The following is a 20,109-nucleotide window of genomic DNA, read 5'->3' as shown; positions in this document are numbered from 1 at the left end:
CCTATTAGGCATCCTTCTGGACATGGTAGCAAACCTAGGTATTAATTTGAGTGATTTTGATGACAGTGATGTTTTGAAAGGGATGTTTAAGCAAACTGGCATTGTTTTATGTTCTAATATTTTAACATGCATTTTTGTGCATATACTGGGAGACAAAATATGTTGTCATGACACTGCAAAACAGAACTAACAGTTTATTGCAATTTAGTTCATAAAACTGAAATGTATACTTTCTTTTTTGGTCTAGTTTTGTTGGAAACTGTGAAATTGATTTGGAGATCAAGAGATACTTCTGCAGAGCTGGTGTGAAAAGCATACAGGTGAAATTCAGGTTTTTTTCTTTTGATTTTCATGTTACTAAATCACTGTTTTCTGATGAAATAATCTATAAGAAAGGAACAGTAATTGTGTAGTTTTCTAGCTTACTTTTTTTTCTTAGGTGAATAGGATTGATATTGCATTAGAATTTCAGTAACATGACTTAAGAAAAGAAAAAACTTCCTTTAAGATGTAGAACAAATATGTAACATTCACTGCAGGAAAAGCTAGAGATAATTTCACATCAAGTTGATGTGATGTGTTCAAGTGATGTGTCAGTTTATAAAGGCACCGTGGAACTTAAAACTTTATTTCATGTAGTATCTAAGCATCAGGTAGAATTACTGATGCACTTACTATTAGTAGCCTTGCCTTCTGATATTGTTTCTGAGATTTCCTGAACTTCCTGATAACAGATCTCTCCCTAAGGAGCAGAATTAGTTCTTTTGCATGTGTGTCTTGACAGACCTGTAAGCATTTACCTGATTCTGCTCTGTGGTGCCACTGTGCTTCTTGTGTCACATTTGTTTACATGGAGCTGTAGAAATAATCTATTTCACAATTTCAAAAAATTGCCACCAACATGACACTGCATGATACAGATGAACGTAATGAATTTTTAAGCACAGCTATTAAGTGCTTGTATGAATTTTTTTGGGTCTGAATGACATATGAAGAAAGAATTTATACATATATAAAGTTTTTCCATAAACAAAAATTTAATGAATTAGATGTGTGAACCTTGCCAGCAAATAAATTTAATTTAAAATTTGACTAAAGTAAATTTCATTGTCTTTTTTTTCTTCTCCTTTCACAGATCCATGGCACCATGAGGGTTATCCTGGAACCACTGATTGGAGACATGCCCCTAATTGGAGCACTATCCCTTTTTTTCCTTAGGAAACCTGTAAGCACTTTTATCTCCCTTTGCAGTCTTTTTAGGGTGCTGATGATGGTAGTTAAAAAATGATGGAACAAGAATTAAGCAGCAAAAGGAAAGAGTTTAGGAAATCACTGTTTGCTTGAACTTTGACAGATAAGGACTGGAAAAATTTTATGAATGCTAGCAGGATCCAAGATGGATAATAATTACCTTGGAATTTGGAAGTGTGTTTTGTGAAAGCTGTCAAACTTTTCTTACAAGTCCTATGGGTAAGGAAAGATAACAGATGCCATCTAGATTGGTTGTAAAAAAACTTTTGCTACTGTTCTCATAATATTCTGTAGGTCTAACTTAAAAATTCCCAAAATCTGTGCAAGGTTGTTAAGAAAACCAATGCTGGTGTTAGCACAAATTAAAATGGGAAATTACCCACCTACTGTGAAGTTTTTTCCTACATAGCAAGTGGCAATTTCTATTACGTTTATCAGTGACCCAAGTATGAGGGGGATGAAGCACATAGTGAGATGGAATTGGAATTCAAAATAATCATGATAGCAGCAAAAGTGGAAAGCAGAGAGAAGGTCATAGGCCAAAGTGCCTGTTTGGGCAGGAATAACAGGGAAACAAAGGTGAGCCAGCAAGGTCTGGCTGGTATGAAAATGATACAGCCAAACTGGCATGTGTAAACAAGAGACCAGCCCTCAAATACTTCCAGTTTTAGGCACAGCACTTCACCAAATCTTTTTATAAAATTATGAAGGATAACAAAAACTGATGGAAGAGAGACAACAGCATTGAATGGGAGGGTGCAATACAATAATACACATTGCACTTGGCTGGTGGAAAATTCTTTGATGGTGTGTGTATGTGTGTGAGAGGCACTTCCAGCAATTTGAAGTTTGGTGCTGCCTTTAATAAGTATCCATAAGAGCTTAAGAGAAAATGTGAACAATGTGGAAATTCTTATGCTCCACAGACTTCTTTAAAGAAATTAATATTTCCATCTCTTATTTGAAAGTATATTTTCCATTGGACGCTTTCCTTGAAGATGTTCTAATTAAACATTAAAACTTCCTATGTCAAGGTCTAACAGTTTCAGACTGGCAGATCACAAATTAAAAGTGCAGGGGTTTAGACACTTTGAAGCATCACGAAGTGATCATCTTGGTTTCATCAGCAGTCTGAAACTCTGAAAAGTTGATTTAGGCTTGGGGGGGTGAGAGTGAATTCCTCAACAGCTTTAGGAGGTATGCTGTTACTTTGTTCAAAGAAATCACACTTTTGTGATACAGTTCTTTTGAACAAATGTCCCATGATAAATTTTTGCTACCATGTTGAAAAATAGGTTTGGTTTTAGATGTTTATGTGTGGCCTAGAAAAAACTTACGTCACTTGTGTGTTTGTGTGACTTGTTTCATCTGTCTAGAGAAACCATGTGTGCTTGGGTAGAAGGAATGGAGACTTAAATCTCAGTAAAATATGCAAGAATTTGGAAATATTTTGTACCTGATTTAGTCAGTGTTTCTGTAAAAGTGAATTAGTTCATGCAAAACTGGTAAAACATCATTGCTCTTATTTGGAAATAGTTGAGAAACTACATTGGGATGAACCAAATTGGGATTTCCAGAGATTTCTTTGAAATGAGCCTAAACACAAGGAGACGTCTGCTTAAGTTTCACTTCATTTTTAATCTGTGGCTGAGCCATGACTGTAGGAACAACTGTTAATCTTCATGTTTATCCTAACAAAGTAAGCATGGCCCTGAAAAGGATTGAATGCTGTCTTATGCTGGTTTGCACTATGTAATTGTTAGCATACTCTCTGATATAATTTTGCTATGTAATCCTCTCCTAAACAACTTCCATATACAGTACAGTCCCCAGCTCATTCCAGGGTCCATACAATAAACAAGTTAGATGCAAACATTCTGGTTTAGAGGAGCAGGGAGAAAAGTAGAGCTGTGTGGACAGAGGTGCTGCCTCTTTTTGCCCTACAGGAATAACATTTCTCCATTGTCTAGATGTGGTTTGTGTTGTCTCTCTCAGCTCTGTTTTGTACAGTCCTTCTGCAAAGCCATTCTGACACAGTGCTGGAGCCATGACCTGACCCAGAATATCTGCACTGCCCTGGGGTCCCTCCTGCAGATGCTCCTGTTGGTGCCTTCTGGGGGAGAGATGGGAAAGCTGGCAGTGGCAGGAGGAGAGATCAGCCCCAGGAATCCTTAGAAGCAGCTCCTGGCACTGCTGTGCTCCCCAGCATCCTGCTCTGGTAGGAGGTATCCAAGCCTTCCACTTCTGGTAGTCCCAGAGCCTTCTCCAGTGGATTTTAACTCTGGTAGCTGTGCCCACTCTTCTTTAAGTGTGACATCTACAAAGTGCTTAACTAGGACAGCTTGCGCCTGAGAGAAGAAACTGAAAACATGTCAAGTGAAACACTCCTCATTTGGGGTCAGTTTGTGAACTTTGGGAAATACTTTGTCCATAGTAATTTTGTCTTTTGTCTTACCCCTGACACTTTATTAATAGGACAAAAAAAGGATGGGAGGTAGAGCAGAGTATCAGCTTGGACTAAAAGACAAGCCCTCCCCAAAAGTATTCAGTTACAAAAATGCTAAAAGTGTTTTTCACCCTCCTTTCATTTAAAAACTAAGGTAGTGGTCAAGGTCTGAGCAAACCTAAGGGTGAATGGTTAAAATAATCTAAGATAGGCCATTACTTTGACAGTTATCCATGGCTGTTCAGCTTTTTCTGAACAGACTTCTCTCACCACCACAGTGTGTTTTTTCAGTGTCTATTTTTCTAACTTCTGTAGAAAAATGTAAAATAAAGCTTATTATAACAAGGACCAAATTCTGTTCTCTTACTAGAGAGCAAATGGCTGCAGCCAAAGAAAGCCTTTCTTAAATATTTTTGTTAGAAGAGAAGAGGAATTAGCTGGCAGCTGGCATTAGATTTTGTTCTCATATTTTCCAGTCTAAAGTAACTGGCAACAATTCCTCTTGCTCTGTATCATCTGTTTGCTGGACTTAATGACTATAAAAGGCAACATGGCCTATGAGCTTACCAGTCTCATATTTCTGAGTAATACATAAAGTTTTTGATCTTTCAAGAGTTCTTACATCTTATGAAACTTTCTATATACTGTATTTTGTTGTTGTTAAATTGTTATTATATGAAGAAGGTACTAAAAGTTTCATCAGCTTATTTTATAAATCCAAATATGTAGGACATTTCAAGGGAGGGAAATATGTGCATTCTAATGTTTGAAGTGGTCTTTTAAATCTCTGAGTGTCAGTGCTAGAGAGAAGGTGGCACTGGATTAACAGTCAGGATTTGTGAGATTCTTTGCATTTTCTCACTATATTAACATTATGTATATTTACCAGATAGTTGGTTCTCAAAGTTTTAGCTATCATTTTACTTTTATCATGAATCAGTGCACAGTTATTTTGATTTCCTGTTCAGTTATAGAAGTTTATATGGCTTATAGTTGTACTGTAAATGGGTAATTTTCAACAGCTTGTTCAGTGGCACACTCAGAATTGAGGGTGTGTCCTAACCCAACCATTTTCTATTAATAAAAGCCAAAACCCTCCCAATAAGGCAAACACATAAAAATACTAATGTTCCAAAAAGAACAATGGCTGGAAAACAGGATGTCTTCCAGGAAAAATGGGCAGCTCTTCCAAAGCTCTCATTTTCAGATTCACAATTTTGTCTTCTACTTGATGATTTGAGTACTGCTCTCCTTCTGCTCACTTTACAGATTGATTCTGTCCTGTAGTTTGATTAATTTTTTATAAGGCTTTATTTCACTTAATATTTTCTCCCTTTGGAGAACTGCCTAGATGGGACTTTGAAAATTATAAGTCCTAATGAAAATTAGTCTCAAAAAGGAGTGCTTGCAGCCATAATGAGTCCAGTGAAATGGCTGGAAATAAACAAAATGGTTATGTAGAATGTACAGAATTCTTCTAGAACATGTGGGACTGTCAGGGTGGTGGAACACCTGGGTAAATGCTGATGCACAGCTACTGTTAGAATAACATTTATTAAGAATTATTCTTGTTGCTTATGAAGTGAATGATTTTCACTGCTACTCAGCATACTTAAAATTTGCTACAACTTACATTTTTTCTCAGTGATTTTAGATTTTGGGATGTTTTAAGGGCCATCACAGTTGGTGTTTCCACAGTACCTTACTCTTTTCTCCCTGTGCCCTCCCATTCAATGCTGTTGTCTCTCTTAAACCAGTTTTGAAACTTCTGCTGCTGGAGGAAGCTGGCTAAGGGACATGAGTTGGCAGGATATTAAACACCATAAGAAAAGCCCAATTTCCTGTCCTTCAGATGTATTTTAGTTGCCTGAGCCAGCTCACTAAAGTCAGGAGACTGGTGTCAGGGTGTGAACCAAAACGCAGACTGGTAGAAGGGTAGGAAGGAGTAGAGAAGGAGGAGAGAATTGGCTTGAATAAAGCTGTGAGTGGCTGACAGTGTGGAGAACAGCAGGTGCACTGGATTTGTGCAAAGTCAGCTGTGATCCTGCTTCTGGTCCCTTCAGCTCACTTGCCTGCTGTGTCTTCTACCCCCTCAAGTACACATCTTACCTCTCGAAGTTTTCTCATTGCAATCTTCAGAGAGTTACCACTGAAAAACTTTGAAACACCATTTCTGTGCAGAGATATGCTGTGTTTCCTGCACAAACCAGTGGGAATGCTACAGCACCTACTCTCTGCAGTGTTGTTTGAAAGGTTGAGTTTATTATATATTTCCTGGGAGATACACTGGATAATGTTACATATTAAATTATTACAGCAATGCCAGCACTTGAGTGTTGTAGGTGGTGATGGGCTTTGCTCTACAAACAAACAAATTGTACCATGTCTGGTATGGCCTTTCACAAGCAACAGTAAAGGGCATATTAGTTCCCTTCTTGTAAGACATTCCTGGGAAGAATCACATCTTATCCCATGGATTTGTATCCTCATGGCCTGTAGTAGAGCTTCAGTTTTTCTACAAAAGTATTGCACTTCCATAACTCATTTAGCAGGAAGCTGTTAATCAGCATTTTAAAATATGCTGTAGCTTCTCTTCTGAGAATTAATATTGTTTATGGCAGCCAAATCAAGCCACAAGGTTGGCAGTGTTTAGAGGCTGCTTTTTGTATTTCTGTGAGCTTTATTTATGGCCCTATGTATTCTACATTCCAGTACATATTTTTGCCTTTGTAAAGGTTTCTAGGGTCTTGAGAACACCCAATGTGCATAGAGATGCTTATTAGTTTTTAGCCTATCTTTTCTTATTGGCTGAAGGGGTTTATTTTTTAATCTGATTTTTTAACCTCTTCCAAAATATGCATTGTGTTACTTCTCAGTACAGAGCTTTGGTAAGATGTGAATTTCTTGGCTTTCAGGCAGATAACGAAATTTGTTTTCACCTCTCTGAGCAAAGGAAGAATTGTAAGAGGTTTGAGTCACAAGACACACAGACTACTTCATTGGAAAGTGTAACTGGTGTCTGGAATCTGCCTTTGTGCAGTGAGCTGCTGGGTAGAGTCTGCAAGGCACATCACCTCTCTAGCTGCAGTGTGTTGTGGAAAGGCACCATCGTTTCTGGCTTCTGGCACAATTTCATTTACTTACAAATTCTGCACACAGTTTTTCCAGTGTTCTGGAAAATTGTTCTGTTAGTTCTGCTGCAGAGAACCAGCTGGCATTCTCTGAATTTAGCTAAACTAAGAGAATTATGCATTGCTTAAAATGGTGACAGAGGAGGAAATCATATTGTTAAGCTATTTTTTAAATATGGAAAGTTTTTAGGTTTGGTGCTTCATAAAAGATTCATCAGCTGGGAGTCCTTTGCTTGCTCCCTTTTCCTCCAAAGGACTCTTCAGTTAGTTATGATGGCAACATTGCTGTAACTTCTGTCAGAACCACATTAGGGAGTCCTGTTCTTCTCCAGCAAGTCATGGCATGGCAGTGCCCAAAATACAGAGTGAAAACCCCTTGTTATTTTGCTGGACTGTGGCTGGGGGCTCTCTCCTGCTTATGGAGAAATTTTTTGCCTCCTTTCTTCTCACTCTGCTGTGAGTATGTCTGCTGTCAGGGTTATTTCTATACTTTGGCAGATATAAAGATGTTGGGTTTTTTTTCCCCTGAGTTGCCCTTTTATGTTTAGAAACCAAGAGCAGACTTGAAACAACTTTATTGAAAGGAACGATGCGGTGAGGACAGGGGGAGATAGAACACTAAAAAAAACAGAAGAGGAGAAAACAAAAATAATTTCTCCCTAATACCTGTAGACCATGATTAGAGTGTGTTTTACTGCTGGGTGCTTCTGGTAGAACTGGAAAGGAAACTCTGTGGTGGGTGAATGCCACAAACTTTATCTGACAGGGGAATTTACCTTTAAAGTCCAAACAGTGAAAGCTTGATTATGGCAGGAGTTTGAAGGCTCATATTCTTTCCAAAACATTTAATGGCTTAAGATTTATTTGCAAAGCTTTTTTAATAACCCTGTAAAGTTCTTAGCTGTAATAATGTTTTTTTAATTTATGAGCTTCAGCTTCAAATGGAAGAGGATTTGTCTTTAACATTTCTGAAATTGGTCTTTGTATTTATTCCTGTACATTAAGTGGATGAAGAGAATTTCTGATATTATATGTATTTCTTGTCTAAATAACCACTCTTGGGTGCAAACATCTTGGGTTTTTGTGTAATTGTTTTTCCATGTTTCATGCTGTAAGGACTGATGATGGAATGAATGGGTAGACTTGTTTTTTAGCAGAGGTGTGTAATAATCAAAATATTGACAGTGAGGTTGTATCATAGACTCTGTTTTGTTTCATAGGCCATGTTGCAACCTTTTGAAATGCTTTTTAGTCACATCAATGCAAAGTGTCACTTCTCAGTGGCATCTCTTTGGTTGTTCTTGGCTTTCTTTAGGGCTGTGGCAGTTACTGCAGAAACCACTGTGATAAATGTTTCAGTCCAGTGCAGGAGATGTTTCTCAATGTTGAATTTCAACATGCATTGTGTTGCTCAATGCATTTATTCAGTGAAGGCTGTTTAGGAGGCAGCACAGGACATACTGTGTTAATTGCTGTATGCAGTACACTGAACAAAATATGAAAACAAAAGGAAATGCAAATCTTTTCTCATTTGCTATTTAATCTGAAAACATCATTATGTAAAACTGTTAAATACAGGATGCAGGTATGAGCACCTCAGGATAGAGACCACTTTTGGAAGGTATTTATGGTGTCCATTTGCTTCTATTTTGCCTACAAATAAAGAAAAAATAAATCATATAATAAACTAAGTTCTTTGTCTTAAAATAGTATAAAATTACGTCTTCTAAAGCTTGGTAGACTGCATAGCTTTTTAAAGTGTCTCATAATGTACAGTCAAAACTTGTGATTAGAACAAGAGAATTAGTCTGAATACTCAATTTGTGGTTAGTCTTATCAGCTACTACCAAGCTACTTTTTTGCTATATTACTTAAATATCTGTGGGTTTGCATGATTGAGGAAGTAGTATAAAACTGAAATTATTCACACTAAGTTGGAATTTTCATCCTGGTTCAATTTTTTGTTTCTTAACTTTTTTTTTCCAGATTTAAGATAAGGAGGAGATTTGAGAGCATATACTAATAATTTGCACAATTAATTTTTAAAGTGGAATAGTTTTCCTAAATGAAAATGTTCTGTGTTCTAGCTCATAGTTTGTTTTTGTAGAACTGTACAACTAAAGCTTACATACCAATGTAAAAGAACCCATTTTGCAACAAATTATTTTCAATAAATAATTGATTTTTACATTTGTAAATTAAAAACCTCATAGCTTTAAATTCATAAATTCATGTAGAAACAAATTATAGAACCTCAAAAAGGAAGAATAAAAAGACTGTTCAGTATGCAGTATGGGTTGTAGCTAAGAAATTATTGCCTTCTGAAAGGCAGTACTTCCATTTAGCCTTGCTAGTAGTTCATAAATAAAGGAGCATTAACCTTTTCTCACTAAAATCCTGCTAGTGGATTAGAAATAGAAATAGAAAGTGGGCAAAACTAGTTGTAAATGAGGTATTAAAAAAGATATTGAATACAAAGTGGTCCTGAAGCCAGTGATAGCTTTGTGCTTTCACCTAAAGAAGGAATCAGTCAAGAAAATCACAATCTCTGTAGAACTTCTGAAGAATTTTTTCACTTTAGATTCTTACAGTCTGGTTTCATCCATAACAAATGTAAATGATCAGGTAGATGGCTTGGTCTGAGTTTAGTCTGAAACAGAATCTCTGACTTTCTGGGGAAACTACTGGGTGGAATTATCCCATGATGGAGAAATATGGAAATTTTCTGCCCCAAGGAAGGTGACTCCTATCCCATCTGCAGATTTGCAGCTGTGGGACAGATCTGGGGCCAGTGTAGCAGAGGAGGGCCTGGCACATCCAAGCCAGCAGAGCCTGAACTGCCCTGAAGCACCAGGAGAAAGGGGAGGTGGTCACTTCTGAGAGACTCCTGGCCCCATGTCCCATCCTGACCTGTTTTCTCTTGAGGTTTGTGCTTGCCTGGACCTCAGGTTCAGCATGTTGTTACAGCTTGCCTGGCCTCAGACCATTGCCCACTGCTGCTCTTCCACGTGGGGATCAACCCCACTTCCAGGGTGTTGAGACCTGGAGAACATGAAAGGTGACTGCAGTGTGGCTCTGGAGGCAAATCAAGGACACAGGGGCTCAGGTGGTGAGATCCATCCTGCTGGTAAGGTTGAGGAGGCAAGAAAGTGATTGGGAGTAGCCAGGAGGGAGTCATGAACAGGAAATCATGGAAACCAAGGCAATAATCTCTGTGATCAGAAGGTTGGCTGGGTGGATAAGGGAGAAACTATGGATACAGCTTACCTTGACTTCAGTAAAGCTTTGACACAGCCTTGTGCAACATCCTCCCAGGTAAACTGCTAAGTACAGAGGAGATAAATGGGCAGCTTGGTTGAAAAATGGCTAAACTCTTCAGGGTCAGTGAGCTGGGGTCAGCAACATGAAGTTTAGCTGGAGGACCATCAGTAGTGGTTAAAACCTGGGGCCAGCACAAATTCATGGCTGTCCTGGATTCTGGGACAGAGTGTGCTCTCAGCAAGTTTGCTTGCTTAAAACTGGAAGGAGTGCTTGATACACCTGATAGTTGCACCGCTGTTTAGAGGGGCTTTAACAAGCTGGAGAAATGTGCCAGCAGGAATCTCTTGAAGTTCAACAAATGGGAATGTAAAATCTTGTGCCTAGAGAGGAGTAACCCTGTCTCCCATGTCAGTCTGGGGGCTGACTGGCTGGAAAGCAGCTTTGCTGAAGAAAATACAGGCTGATTATTTGGATAGAAGGGGGAAGAGAAGTCAGAAATGTGCACTTATGGCAAAGAAGGCCAACAGCATCCTGGGCTGCAGTGGAAGCGTTGCCAGCTGGTTGAGGGAGATTTTCCATTCTCCACAGCACTGGTGAGGCACATCTGGAGTGCAGTGTAGGGTTCCCCAGTACAGCAGAGACAGGGACATGCTGGAATAAGTCCAGTGGAGGGCCACAAAAATAATGAAGGTACTGGGCATCTCTCATGACATCATGCTCCAGTCCCTTAATCATCTTCCTCATGCCCAGGACAGCCTGAGCCCTGTTTGTGGCAAGGGCATGGTGCTCATGTAGGTTCTTGCAGTAGGTCCCATGATTTGTGTTGCCTTTTGTTCTGGAATATCTGGTTATTACATCTTACTTTTTTCCTTGAAAGGATAATGATTTCCTTTTTCCTTGCTTAGTTGTTTGTTACAGGTAGGCTTGGTAATATTGTTCATAGATAACATTGTTGAAATATTTGCCACCATTAATAAAGTGTATTAAACAATATACAGTGTTCCTTATATGAGTTAATCTATTATGTCTTATCTTTACTGGAAGTATTCACAAAGGAAATCACTAATTAAACTATTAATAGATCCTTTGTAAAAGAATGGTATGTGCTATTTTTAAAAAAGAAAGTGAAGTTGGGGTGATGATTCTCATCTGTTTGTGAAAATACACAACATTTGTTCTTGCAGAGGTTTGTTGTTTTGTTTTAGCATTCAGCTGGACTGCCACAATTAGTTTCTTAACTGAGGAATATCAAAATCCTTTTCTCATGCAGTTAGATTGAGTGAGTTGGATTTGGAAACATGTTGGTAACTGGATGGGTTTGGGTTTATGTGTTGCTTAAATACTCTGGTAACTTCTGTGAAGTTAATTGAAATAATTCAGTGAAGAGAGAACTAAGAGAACTCAGATCTATTGGTTTTGTTATCTAGAATTAGAATATTATAGGATCAAAAAGGATGTTTTAAATTAGTTTTTAATGGCAGCAATCATGAAGCAGAATAGGTACCTTTATACAGCATAATATTCTGCAAAGATTTTCAGTGACAAAGTATGCATGGCCTAGCAACGAGTTATCCCTTTTAATTATTTCTGACAATTTTTCTCTCTTTGATACTTAATCCTGTTGAAACCTTTCTTCTTTATCAGTGGTAAAATGAACTTCTGCCTTGAAAACAGCCTCTTATGTTTGAAAGCTGTTATCACATCTTCCTGCCACCTTCTTAATCCCAATTCTTCATTCTTTCTGTTGACTACCTCTTCTAGATCTCTTATTTTCCTGGTCTCATGTGGGGTTCTTTTTCAGGTTATTATAATTTGCAAATGCATGTTAATGATTGTTCATCTCTAACAGGTCTACGGTGACCCCAGAAATATTTCTCCAGAAAATAAGATTACATTTCATTATTCTATATGGATTGTATGGAGTAGATCCTGTGTATTTGTGTATATTGGGGGTGTATATTTATATGAAGAGTGGATAAGAGACTGGTAAAAATTTTTATAACATTAAAAAATGTATCTAAAAATTCTTAAAAAAGGAAGAGTTGTTTTGTTTGTTTGTTTGACAAAATCCTGGAAACTGTTTAATTCTCCACTGATCAGAATATGTAGCAATTGTGTTTATTTCTTCAGTATTACAAATTCTAAGCTGCTTTTCTTTTTTTTTCCTGTCATTTTTTCCCCCCTCCCTCTTTTCTCTGCAATTCACAGCTTTTGGAAATTAACTGGACTGGACTGACCAATCTTCTGGATGTTCCAGGACTGAAGTGAGTATACCTAAAGCAGTGTTTGATATATCTGCACCCCAATAAAGCCCAGAGAATCTCAAGACCATAAATTGAATAGTTTCTAGGTTGGATGACTCTGAGCAGTTTTCTCTTAATGTAGAATTATATGAAATTGCTCAATTTGCAGAAGGTAGTGATTTCACCACAAGTCAAAGTATGCAAAAAATATATCTAGTAGATCATGTTAAAATAGTTTGAAAATGTAATTTATAATGTACTTCTTTTAGTGTTCTCAGCCTTTCTAGAATCTTATGAATTTCCTATCTGCCATCTCCTATGATCAGAGCCTTCCTTTCATGCCAGTGAGTTAATGACATCTTGTTTCTTGGCTTTGTATGCCAATCCATCTCTATTTGCTTGTGTAAAGGTAGTTAGAAGTACCTTAAGACTATTCAAACTAAATAAAGTTTCTAATATCTTCAAGTGTTTACTTTTAAAGCTTTCAGTTTATTATGTGAAGATCAAGCGGAGTATCAAAATATTCACTGTATATAGCAATAAAATGTGTTAGCTTATTCAGAGCTTTTCCTAATTCCACATGATAAAATCCCAAATTAAAAAGCATAATAGAGGTGCAAATCAGGCTGCTTTCAATCATTATAAACCTGATTAAGTTAAATCCATTAATATATTCATATTTATCAGGTTTTAATAGTTACCCAAGGGCTTTTAATATGGAGACAATGGCAAAGGAGATAATGGTGGATCTGATACACACTTGGATTTTGTGACTAGCCCTTTTTATTAGATGCCATACTCTCAAGAGTTGGCTGACTCCAGAATTATTTTTATTGTTTCAAAACAGGAGTTTGAATTTAGTTATTAAATTAATCCCTTAGTAATCAATTGCATGACTGAAGTGAATTTTGCTTTCCTTAGACACGTGGAGCCATTGCATGGAATCCCAGCTGAACAGTTTGAAATTAGAACTTGCATTAAGTAGGTTAATGGCTCCAAGAATTTCTTATGTTTCAAGTCTGTCTCTGAGGAAAGAGGTTTTCGTGATGAGTGAGAGAAAATGGCTTCCAAAATACAGCTCCTGAGTAATAATTCCCCTTTTTGATATAACACGACTAAATTTACATTTAGCACTTAACTTTACTAGGCTCCTGAGACTCACATCCTGCTACATATTTGCCTGACTGCAAACACAAAACCTCAGATGTAAACAAAGTCTAGCTAAATATCTCAAGTTTATGGTTTCCAGAGCAACCAAACTTGGCCACATATGCACAAACCAGTGCCACCTAGACGTGGTATAGTTTCTATAGTAACTGTGACTGGGGTGACTCATGCTCTGCCTTGCCAAGAGGTTTCTTTGGTGCTGAATTTGTTTTTCTTATCTGTATAGATAAGTTGTGTATTTTGGTCTGACAACTTGACATATTGTAGTTGTTATAAACAATGATGAACAAGAAATTGCTGCCGCCACCTTTATTATCCTATGGCTTTTGGCTGCACACTGAACTGCTTATTGTACTCTGCTTGCAAATGTCTGCTACTAATTGAATTTCAGCATTAGCTGCTGGCAGCTTCTCTGTCAGCTGTTAACTAATTTTTTATTGCTTTTCCTATATGACTTCACAAAGGAGAAGGACATACAAGGAATTCATATTCCATCATTAGTATAGCTTGTGGAGAAGTGGAATTAAAATCTCTGTGTGAAGAGGAGACAGGATGTGAGAATACTCAGGTGCTTTCAGGAAGGGATGTGGTTGATGGGAAGATGTTTGGGTTGCTTGAGACACAGTGAAAACACTCAATGCAGTCAGAAATTTGCTGTGTCTGCAGTATGAATAAAGATAGCACAGGAAAAATACACAACTGGTAAAAATTAGGTAGAGATAAGTAGAGAGCAATACAAAAGAGTAGGCAACTAGCAGTTATTTTTCTACAATGAAATTGAGCTTTTGAAGACAGTCTTATAAACTATATGAAACATTCTACACTTCTTTCCTTTTTTGGACTGAAAAAATAATTGTACATAGAATCATTGACTAAAGTTTTTTGATCTTAGGAAGCTGGTTTTTAATGATGCATCAACATAAGGGTTTATATTAATGCATCTTTCTCTGTTGCTTGCAGTGTTTTGTCTGTTTTCCATAGATCAGACCACTTACTTTAGATAACAAAAAATGCAAAAGATTGTCATTTTTGCCTTGTATTCATGAGGAATACTTTGCATCTAGGTGCACCCCAGCTGGCTAATACTGGATGAGATTTAAACAGCTTGAAAGCATCATGTTGTTTTAGAATTCATTTAATTCATTAGTTAGTGGCATGCAATCTTTAGTGTTCTTTTTCAGCTCCATATTTAAAGTTAGGGTATCTGCTACCTCCTAGGAGTTCAGTTTCTCTAGGTAAATCTTGGTGAAACTTTATTAACACTGCCTCATTTTTCTCAGGTGTTTTTTGTGAAATTCAAGTAGTAATGGGATAGAATTATGAGACTGACCTCTGGAATCAGTTGGGGTTTGGTTCTGGCATAAAGAATTGTGAGTCCTCCAAGTACTTGGGCTGTGTTTCTTTTATTTAAGGAGATTTGCTGCAGCTCTATTTGAACATTAGTCACTCTCTGAACCTTATGCTAGTCCAGAGTATTTACACCTGTATTTACACCTGTGATCACATAAAGTTTGTGATTTTAATGAAACACTAGAGAAGAGCAGGGCAAGCTCTGGTACCATTGCTTTCCTTGCACAGCTCCTTTGCTTTCTGTCACTTGATTTTCTCCATTAGTCATCTGTTCTTAAGGGACTGAGCATAAAGGCAGAGCTTTCTCTTCTTACCAAGTAGGGACGCTAACAAAAGCAGGAACAAAAAAGCTTACCTGGTCTCTATACTAGAGTGTTGTCATTAGACTTGAATTTTGAAAAGTGTGATTGGTGCTTGTGTGGTTACCATCACTTCAGCTTTGGTTTGGTTTTTCTTTTCCTTTTAATGTTAACACTGGTTGAGATGTTTATCTTCAATTTTTTGTCACCTCTTGACAAAATAATGAATTCTATTTTCTTGGCTCATTTCAGAGAGCATAAACTGAAAGCGAGAGGTTTGGCAGAATGAAACTTTAAAGTTTGAAAAGCAGTATGTTAAAATGATAGCTACGTGAAGCTACTCTTCAAATAACATGTAGTATTTGTCTTAAAATTTACTGAAACTGAATTTCTAGGGTTCACATAGAATGACAACCTCTGTAAATGTGATTGGATAAGCTCTGCATGAAAGGGAGGAGAAGGAAGACTCCTTAGGGCACATGTGAATTAACTCAGAAGTTGAGTGGAAACTTTTTTCCTCTGAGCAATATCTTAACATTATCCACTGTTTCCTCTTTCTAACCAGAAGCCTGCACAGACCTGTCCATTGGTTTTGATGCAGCCTTGAGCTTCTTCTGTTCCTGTTGTTCTGAGCACCATTACAGTCAGCCATGTTGCATCATGTATTGTAGTTACCTGGATTTCCAGGGGCAGCCAAGGGCTTGCAGGCTGCTCAGGTTTCAAATCTGGGCATTGAAAATCAGATGTGGATTTGGCATGAAAATCAGTGTGCATTTCTAGTGGGCCAAATTGTATTTAATGGATTTGTTCTGCTGCTCATCTCTAGCATAATGTTAATTGCTCACCACTACATTTTCTTTCCAAATGAAACTGTAACTCATATCATGTTTCACTGCAGCTTTTGTGTTTTTATATGCTAGCTCCTGAGTCAGAGTTATTCCCAGCTTCAGATTCAGTCTTAGAAAACTTCACAAGGTGCTCACACAGAAGTGCTTCATCCAAAAAAAGTTCCAAGTAATCAAATATTATCTGCATCTTGATTTGACAAAGACTGTAAAAAAGGAATCATGGAGTGTATTTAGGAGGAGAAATCATAGCCCCACCAGTTTAGTGAGAATGTCCCTCTGCAGTTCAGAGTATCTCAAGTATTGTTGTAATGACCTCTCTGAATCTTTGGGCATCCTCCTGGGATGTCCTGGGTGCTTGTGTTCTGTGTTCTGCCTTCTCCCTGTGCAGGCAGTGTGTGCAACCAGTGCTGTTGGTGTGACAGTGATTTGTTGTCAGTTCAGACCTGAGCTGGATGACCTTGTAGCTTAGGAAATTGTTCTCTTCTCTGTGTTTGTGGAGGGGTGTGGGGTTGGGTTTTATGTGATTCATTACCAGTGTGGTTGCACTGCCCCTCCCTTTTCACTGGACAGAACCAGTTTTGCTTCCCTAGACTACGTTTTACTGTTTTACACATTGTGTTCTGTGTGTCTGTGGTTTAAGTGATGGTCCTCCCAGCTCAAGAGGACAAGTGGTTTCATAACAACACAGGAAGGGGTCGCCAAACTTGCAAGGACAGATAAATCATTATTGAAGGACAAAAGTAATTAAACAGTTACCATCTGCTTGGTTGTATGCATTAGAGGCAAGAGCACTTATGCAATTCCTTTTTACCCAGGCTGCTTTTAAAAGGCAAGGGTGAGGGGGGAAATTTGGCTGTGGCAGGAAAATGGGAACTTTATATTCATCCCTGTGGTTTCTGCTGTTCAGTGTCAGCTGCTTCCACCTGGTGGCCGTTTGGGCAAGAATCCTTTATTTTAATTTTACAAACCAGATCTGACTTCGGCTCTCCCAGGAAGGCAAATATTTTCTCCATTTAGGTTGTTAAGCAGCAAAAGGAATATTTTTTTAAAGTAACTGAGGATTCTTTTCTCCAACAGTGGCTTATCAGATACAATAATATTGGATATCATATCCAACTACTTGGTCCTTCCAAATAGAATTACAGTCCCCCTGGTCAGTGAAGTGCAGATTGCTCAGCTGAGGTTTCCTATACCAAAGGTAAGCAGGTTTCTGTCAACAGCAGTAATTGGGCATTTGGTTTCTTCTGTAGTAACTGTTCAAGGCAATGTGGAGGAATTTTGAAATACAGTTACTGCACTGGTACAAGTTGCTGTGAGTTCCATCACTGATAATAACTGATTTAATTTATAAACAATTTCTGTGAAGTTAATGTTTCAAAAGACCACCAAGAAAGATTTATTTACTTATTCATTTATTTATTCTTTTTAAAAAAATCTTAAACATATTACTTTTACAATCACTAGATTGCTACAATCTAGTTTAACTGTATAGATAAAAAAGTAGCATGTGTTTTATGTTATCGTGGAAAGTTACTATTAGTGTGCTTCACTAAACAGTTGTTGCTATGTTTTGCTACTCACTTCCAGAAACCTGATATTTCTTGATGTAACTGGCATGTTTCTGATGGCTGATGACAGTTTTTCTTTTCAGGAGTCTCTTGAGTGCTAGGTCTGTTGAGTGTGTGGATCAGCACTGATATCTTCTATTTACAGTATGTCCAAAATAAGTTTCATGTTAAGGAAATGGCAATGGAAATTATAAAACATCTTTGTGTAAATGGTGATGACATGGAAGCTCTCAGATTACTAAACAAACTCATCTTTTCTTTTCTCAGGGTGTTCTAAGGATACACTTTATTGAAGCTCAGGACTTAGAGGGGAAAGATACTTATCTAAAAGGGATTGTCAAAGGAAAGTCAGATCCTTATGGAATCCTCCGTGTGGGCAACCAAATTTTCCAAAGCAAGGTCATCAAAGAAAATCTCAATCCAAAATGGAATGAAGTTTATGAGGTATAACCAATAAAAATACCTTGTTTTATGTTCTTCTTTATGTAAGAAAAAAAAGAAGAAATATCCTCTACTTTTGTTAAAGAGGTTATTAAGGGGTGTCCTTAAGGAGCTTCTTGATATCTCCCTCTAGAAGCCCAAAGTTCTGTAACAAAACAGAAATTCTCCCTTTATTTATTTATTTATATATATATATATAAATATTTTTTTTCCTTTTTTTTTTTTTGTCTAGACTGAGCATCAGTAATTCTGAAAAAGTAGTTTGGACTTTTAGAGCTGCCATTGACAAATTTTATCTGAAAAGCTCTTAAAATTGCTCTACTCTCATTAAATTTAATTTTTAAAAGCATTTGCTTACTAATGTATTTTACTGTACAAAGTTAGTGCAGTTCAGTGTTTTACTGTTATTATGCCATTTAACCCAGCTGGTCAGTTTTACTGATAATGCCCTCTCACTGAACTTCCAGGCCTTAGTGTATGAACATCCAGGACAGGAGCTAGAGATTGAGCTCTTTGATGAAGATCCAGATAAAGATGACTTCCTGGGGAGGTAAATGTTATGGAGAAGATGTTTGTATGTATTGGAAAGAGATTAAATATTGTAATTTTTCTTCAGTTATTATTTTTATTTTATTGCAGTTGTTCTGCTATCTAATTTTATTTATAAATCAATTATCTTGGTAGTAAGTAGTTTCCTAACTACTTCATGTGTGTAAATTCATTTATATGCAAATGTGCCTGGGTGTGTATATACACATCTATATGTTTACATCTTTTCTGAAAAAAGCAGGTGAGTATTGTGGGTACCCAGAATTGTGCCCTAGCTTCTTTAATGTCTGTGAGCTAGCACTAAGTCTTAATTCTTTCTTCAGGCAAAGTTAATATAGTTTTATAGCTCTGTATCTTCTTCATCTTCATAGCTTCTAAATGACTGTCTTGAGTTTGTTTTTCCTCTTAAGAGCTGATCTTAACTATTTGATTAAAGAAAAAATTTTACTGTAATGCTTTTACAAACATGACTCACTCTTTGACTCCATAGGCCATAGGTGTTTGGTCATAAACATTTCATGGGTTTAGCCAGCTTCTTTCTCCAGTAATTTGTCACCTTTATTTCTTGCAGAGTTTTGGAACTTCCCATTGTTGCTTTCCATAGTAGAACTCCCTTGTTTTTCCAGCTCCTCCTCTCTTAACAGGAGCAACAGTACCTACTTCTCATTAAAATTAAGAAGTAGGCAGTGCAAAGGTTTCTTTTTCTTTGCACTTCCCTAATCTTACACTGAAGTGATGGGAGGAGGAAGTGACCTAATGTGTACATCAGTATTAATAAAATAAGAAGCCAGACAAATGTTCATGCACTGGCATGCAGATGTCTGCTCTGTTTAATTTTTAGCAGATTCATTCCCTGCTACATTTTTAGCTTGTATGAACTAGAATTCTCCCAGACACTGCCAAAGCATGAATTTGGTCATAGGTGCTTTTCCGGTGGGTAGTTTGGATGTGCTCTCTGTTTTGAGAGTTGGGTCATACACATGTGAGTTACATTGTTCCCTCAAGGTTACAAAATGGGCTCTGTTGTTGGCATTTTCCTGAAACTCTGCACTCATCTTTGCTCAGCCATTTCCTTCCCTGCTCCTTCTTTTCTGAGGGGCTAAAAGAAAAATATTCTGCTCTTTTGATGTCAGTGGTGGATAATCAGGGTGAGGCTTGAGTTCTGTGCTAGATCTTTTGTTTCTTGGCTAAAATACTACTTCTTTTTCTCCGTTTTCTTAGTTTGATGATTGATTTAATTGAAGTTGAAAAGGAGCGTCTTCTAGATGAGGTAATGGAGTTCAGTCATTTTCGGTTTAACAAGACCCATATGTTGTACATGTTGTTGTTCTTGGATTATTTTTTCCTGGGCATAATTCCTCTATGTGCAAGAATAACCTTAATGCTGTAGAAATCATGCCCTGATGATCAGTACAGTGGTTTAAGAGCTATCTAAACTGGTGAAATCTGAAAAATAATGACATTCTTTGTTGGTCTTGGGGTTTTAAGGTTGCTCCCATGCAAATGCAAAAAATAGTAACTTAGGTATGGTGAGAAGGTTTTTTTGCAAGAGAAT

At 37.4% G+C, this 20,109-nt stretch overlaps 1 protein-coding gene across 3 annotated transcripts in view; it reads left to right on the top strand.

Moving 5' to 3' along the window:
* Positions 1 to 20,109, top strand: part of ESYT2 (extended synaptotagmin 2) — an 80,378-nt gene that overhangs the window by 38,192 nt on the left and 22,077 nt on the right. For all 3 annotated transcript variants that reach the window (XM_054273391.1, XM_054273393.1, XM_054273392.1), the window contains exons 5-11: positions 248 to 320; positions 1,136 to 1,225; positions 12,298 to 12,353; positions 17,074 to 17,194; positions 17,832 to 18,008; positions 18,473 to 18,555; positions 19,776 to 19,824. In XM_054273391.1, the coding sequence (XP_054129366.1) occupies positions 248 to 320; positions 1,136 to 1,225; positions 12,298 to 12,353; positions 17,074 to 17,194; positions 17,832 to 18,008; positions 18,473 to 18,555; positions 19,776 to 19,824 (649 nt within the window). The remainder of the gene's footprint in view (positions 1 to 247; positions 321 to 1,135; positions 1,226 to 12,297; positions 12,354 to 17,073; positions 17,195 to 17,831; positions 18,009 to 18,472; positions 18,556 to 19,775; positions 19,825 to 20,109) is intronic.

The sequence above is a fragment of the Melozone crissalis genome, unplaced genomic scaffold (genome assembly GCF_028551555.1).
Source record: "Melozone crissalis strain CALT ecotype California unplaced genomic scaffold, PUWL_Pcris_2 ptg000016l_1, whole genome shotgun sequence".
Taxonomy (NCBI): Eukaryota; Metazoa; Chordata; class Aves; order Passeriformes; family Passerellidae; genus Melozone; species Melozone crissalis.
The sequence above is the reverse complement of the archived record's forward strand: the minus strand, read 5'-3'. Positions and strand labels throughout refer to the sequence as shown.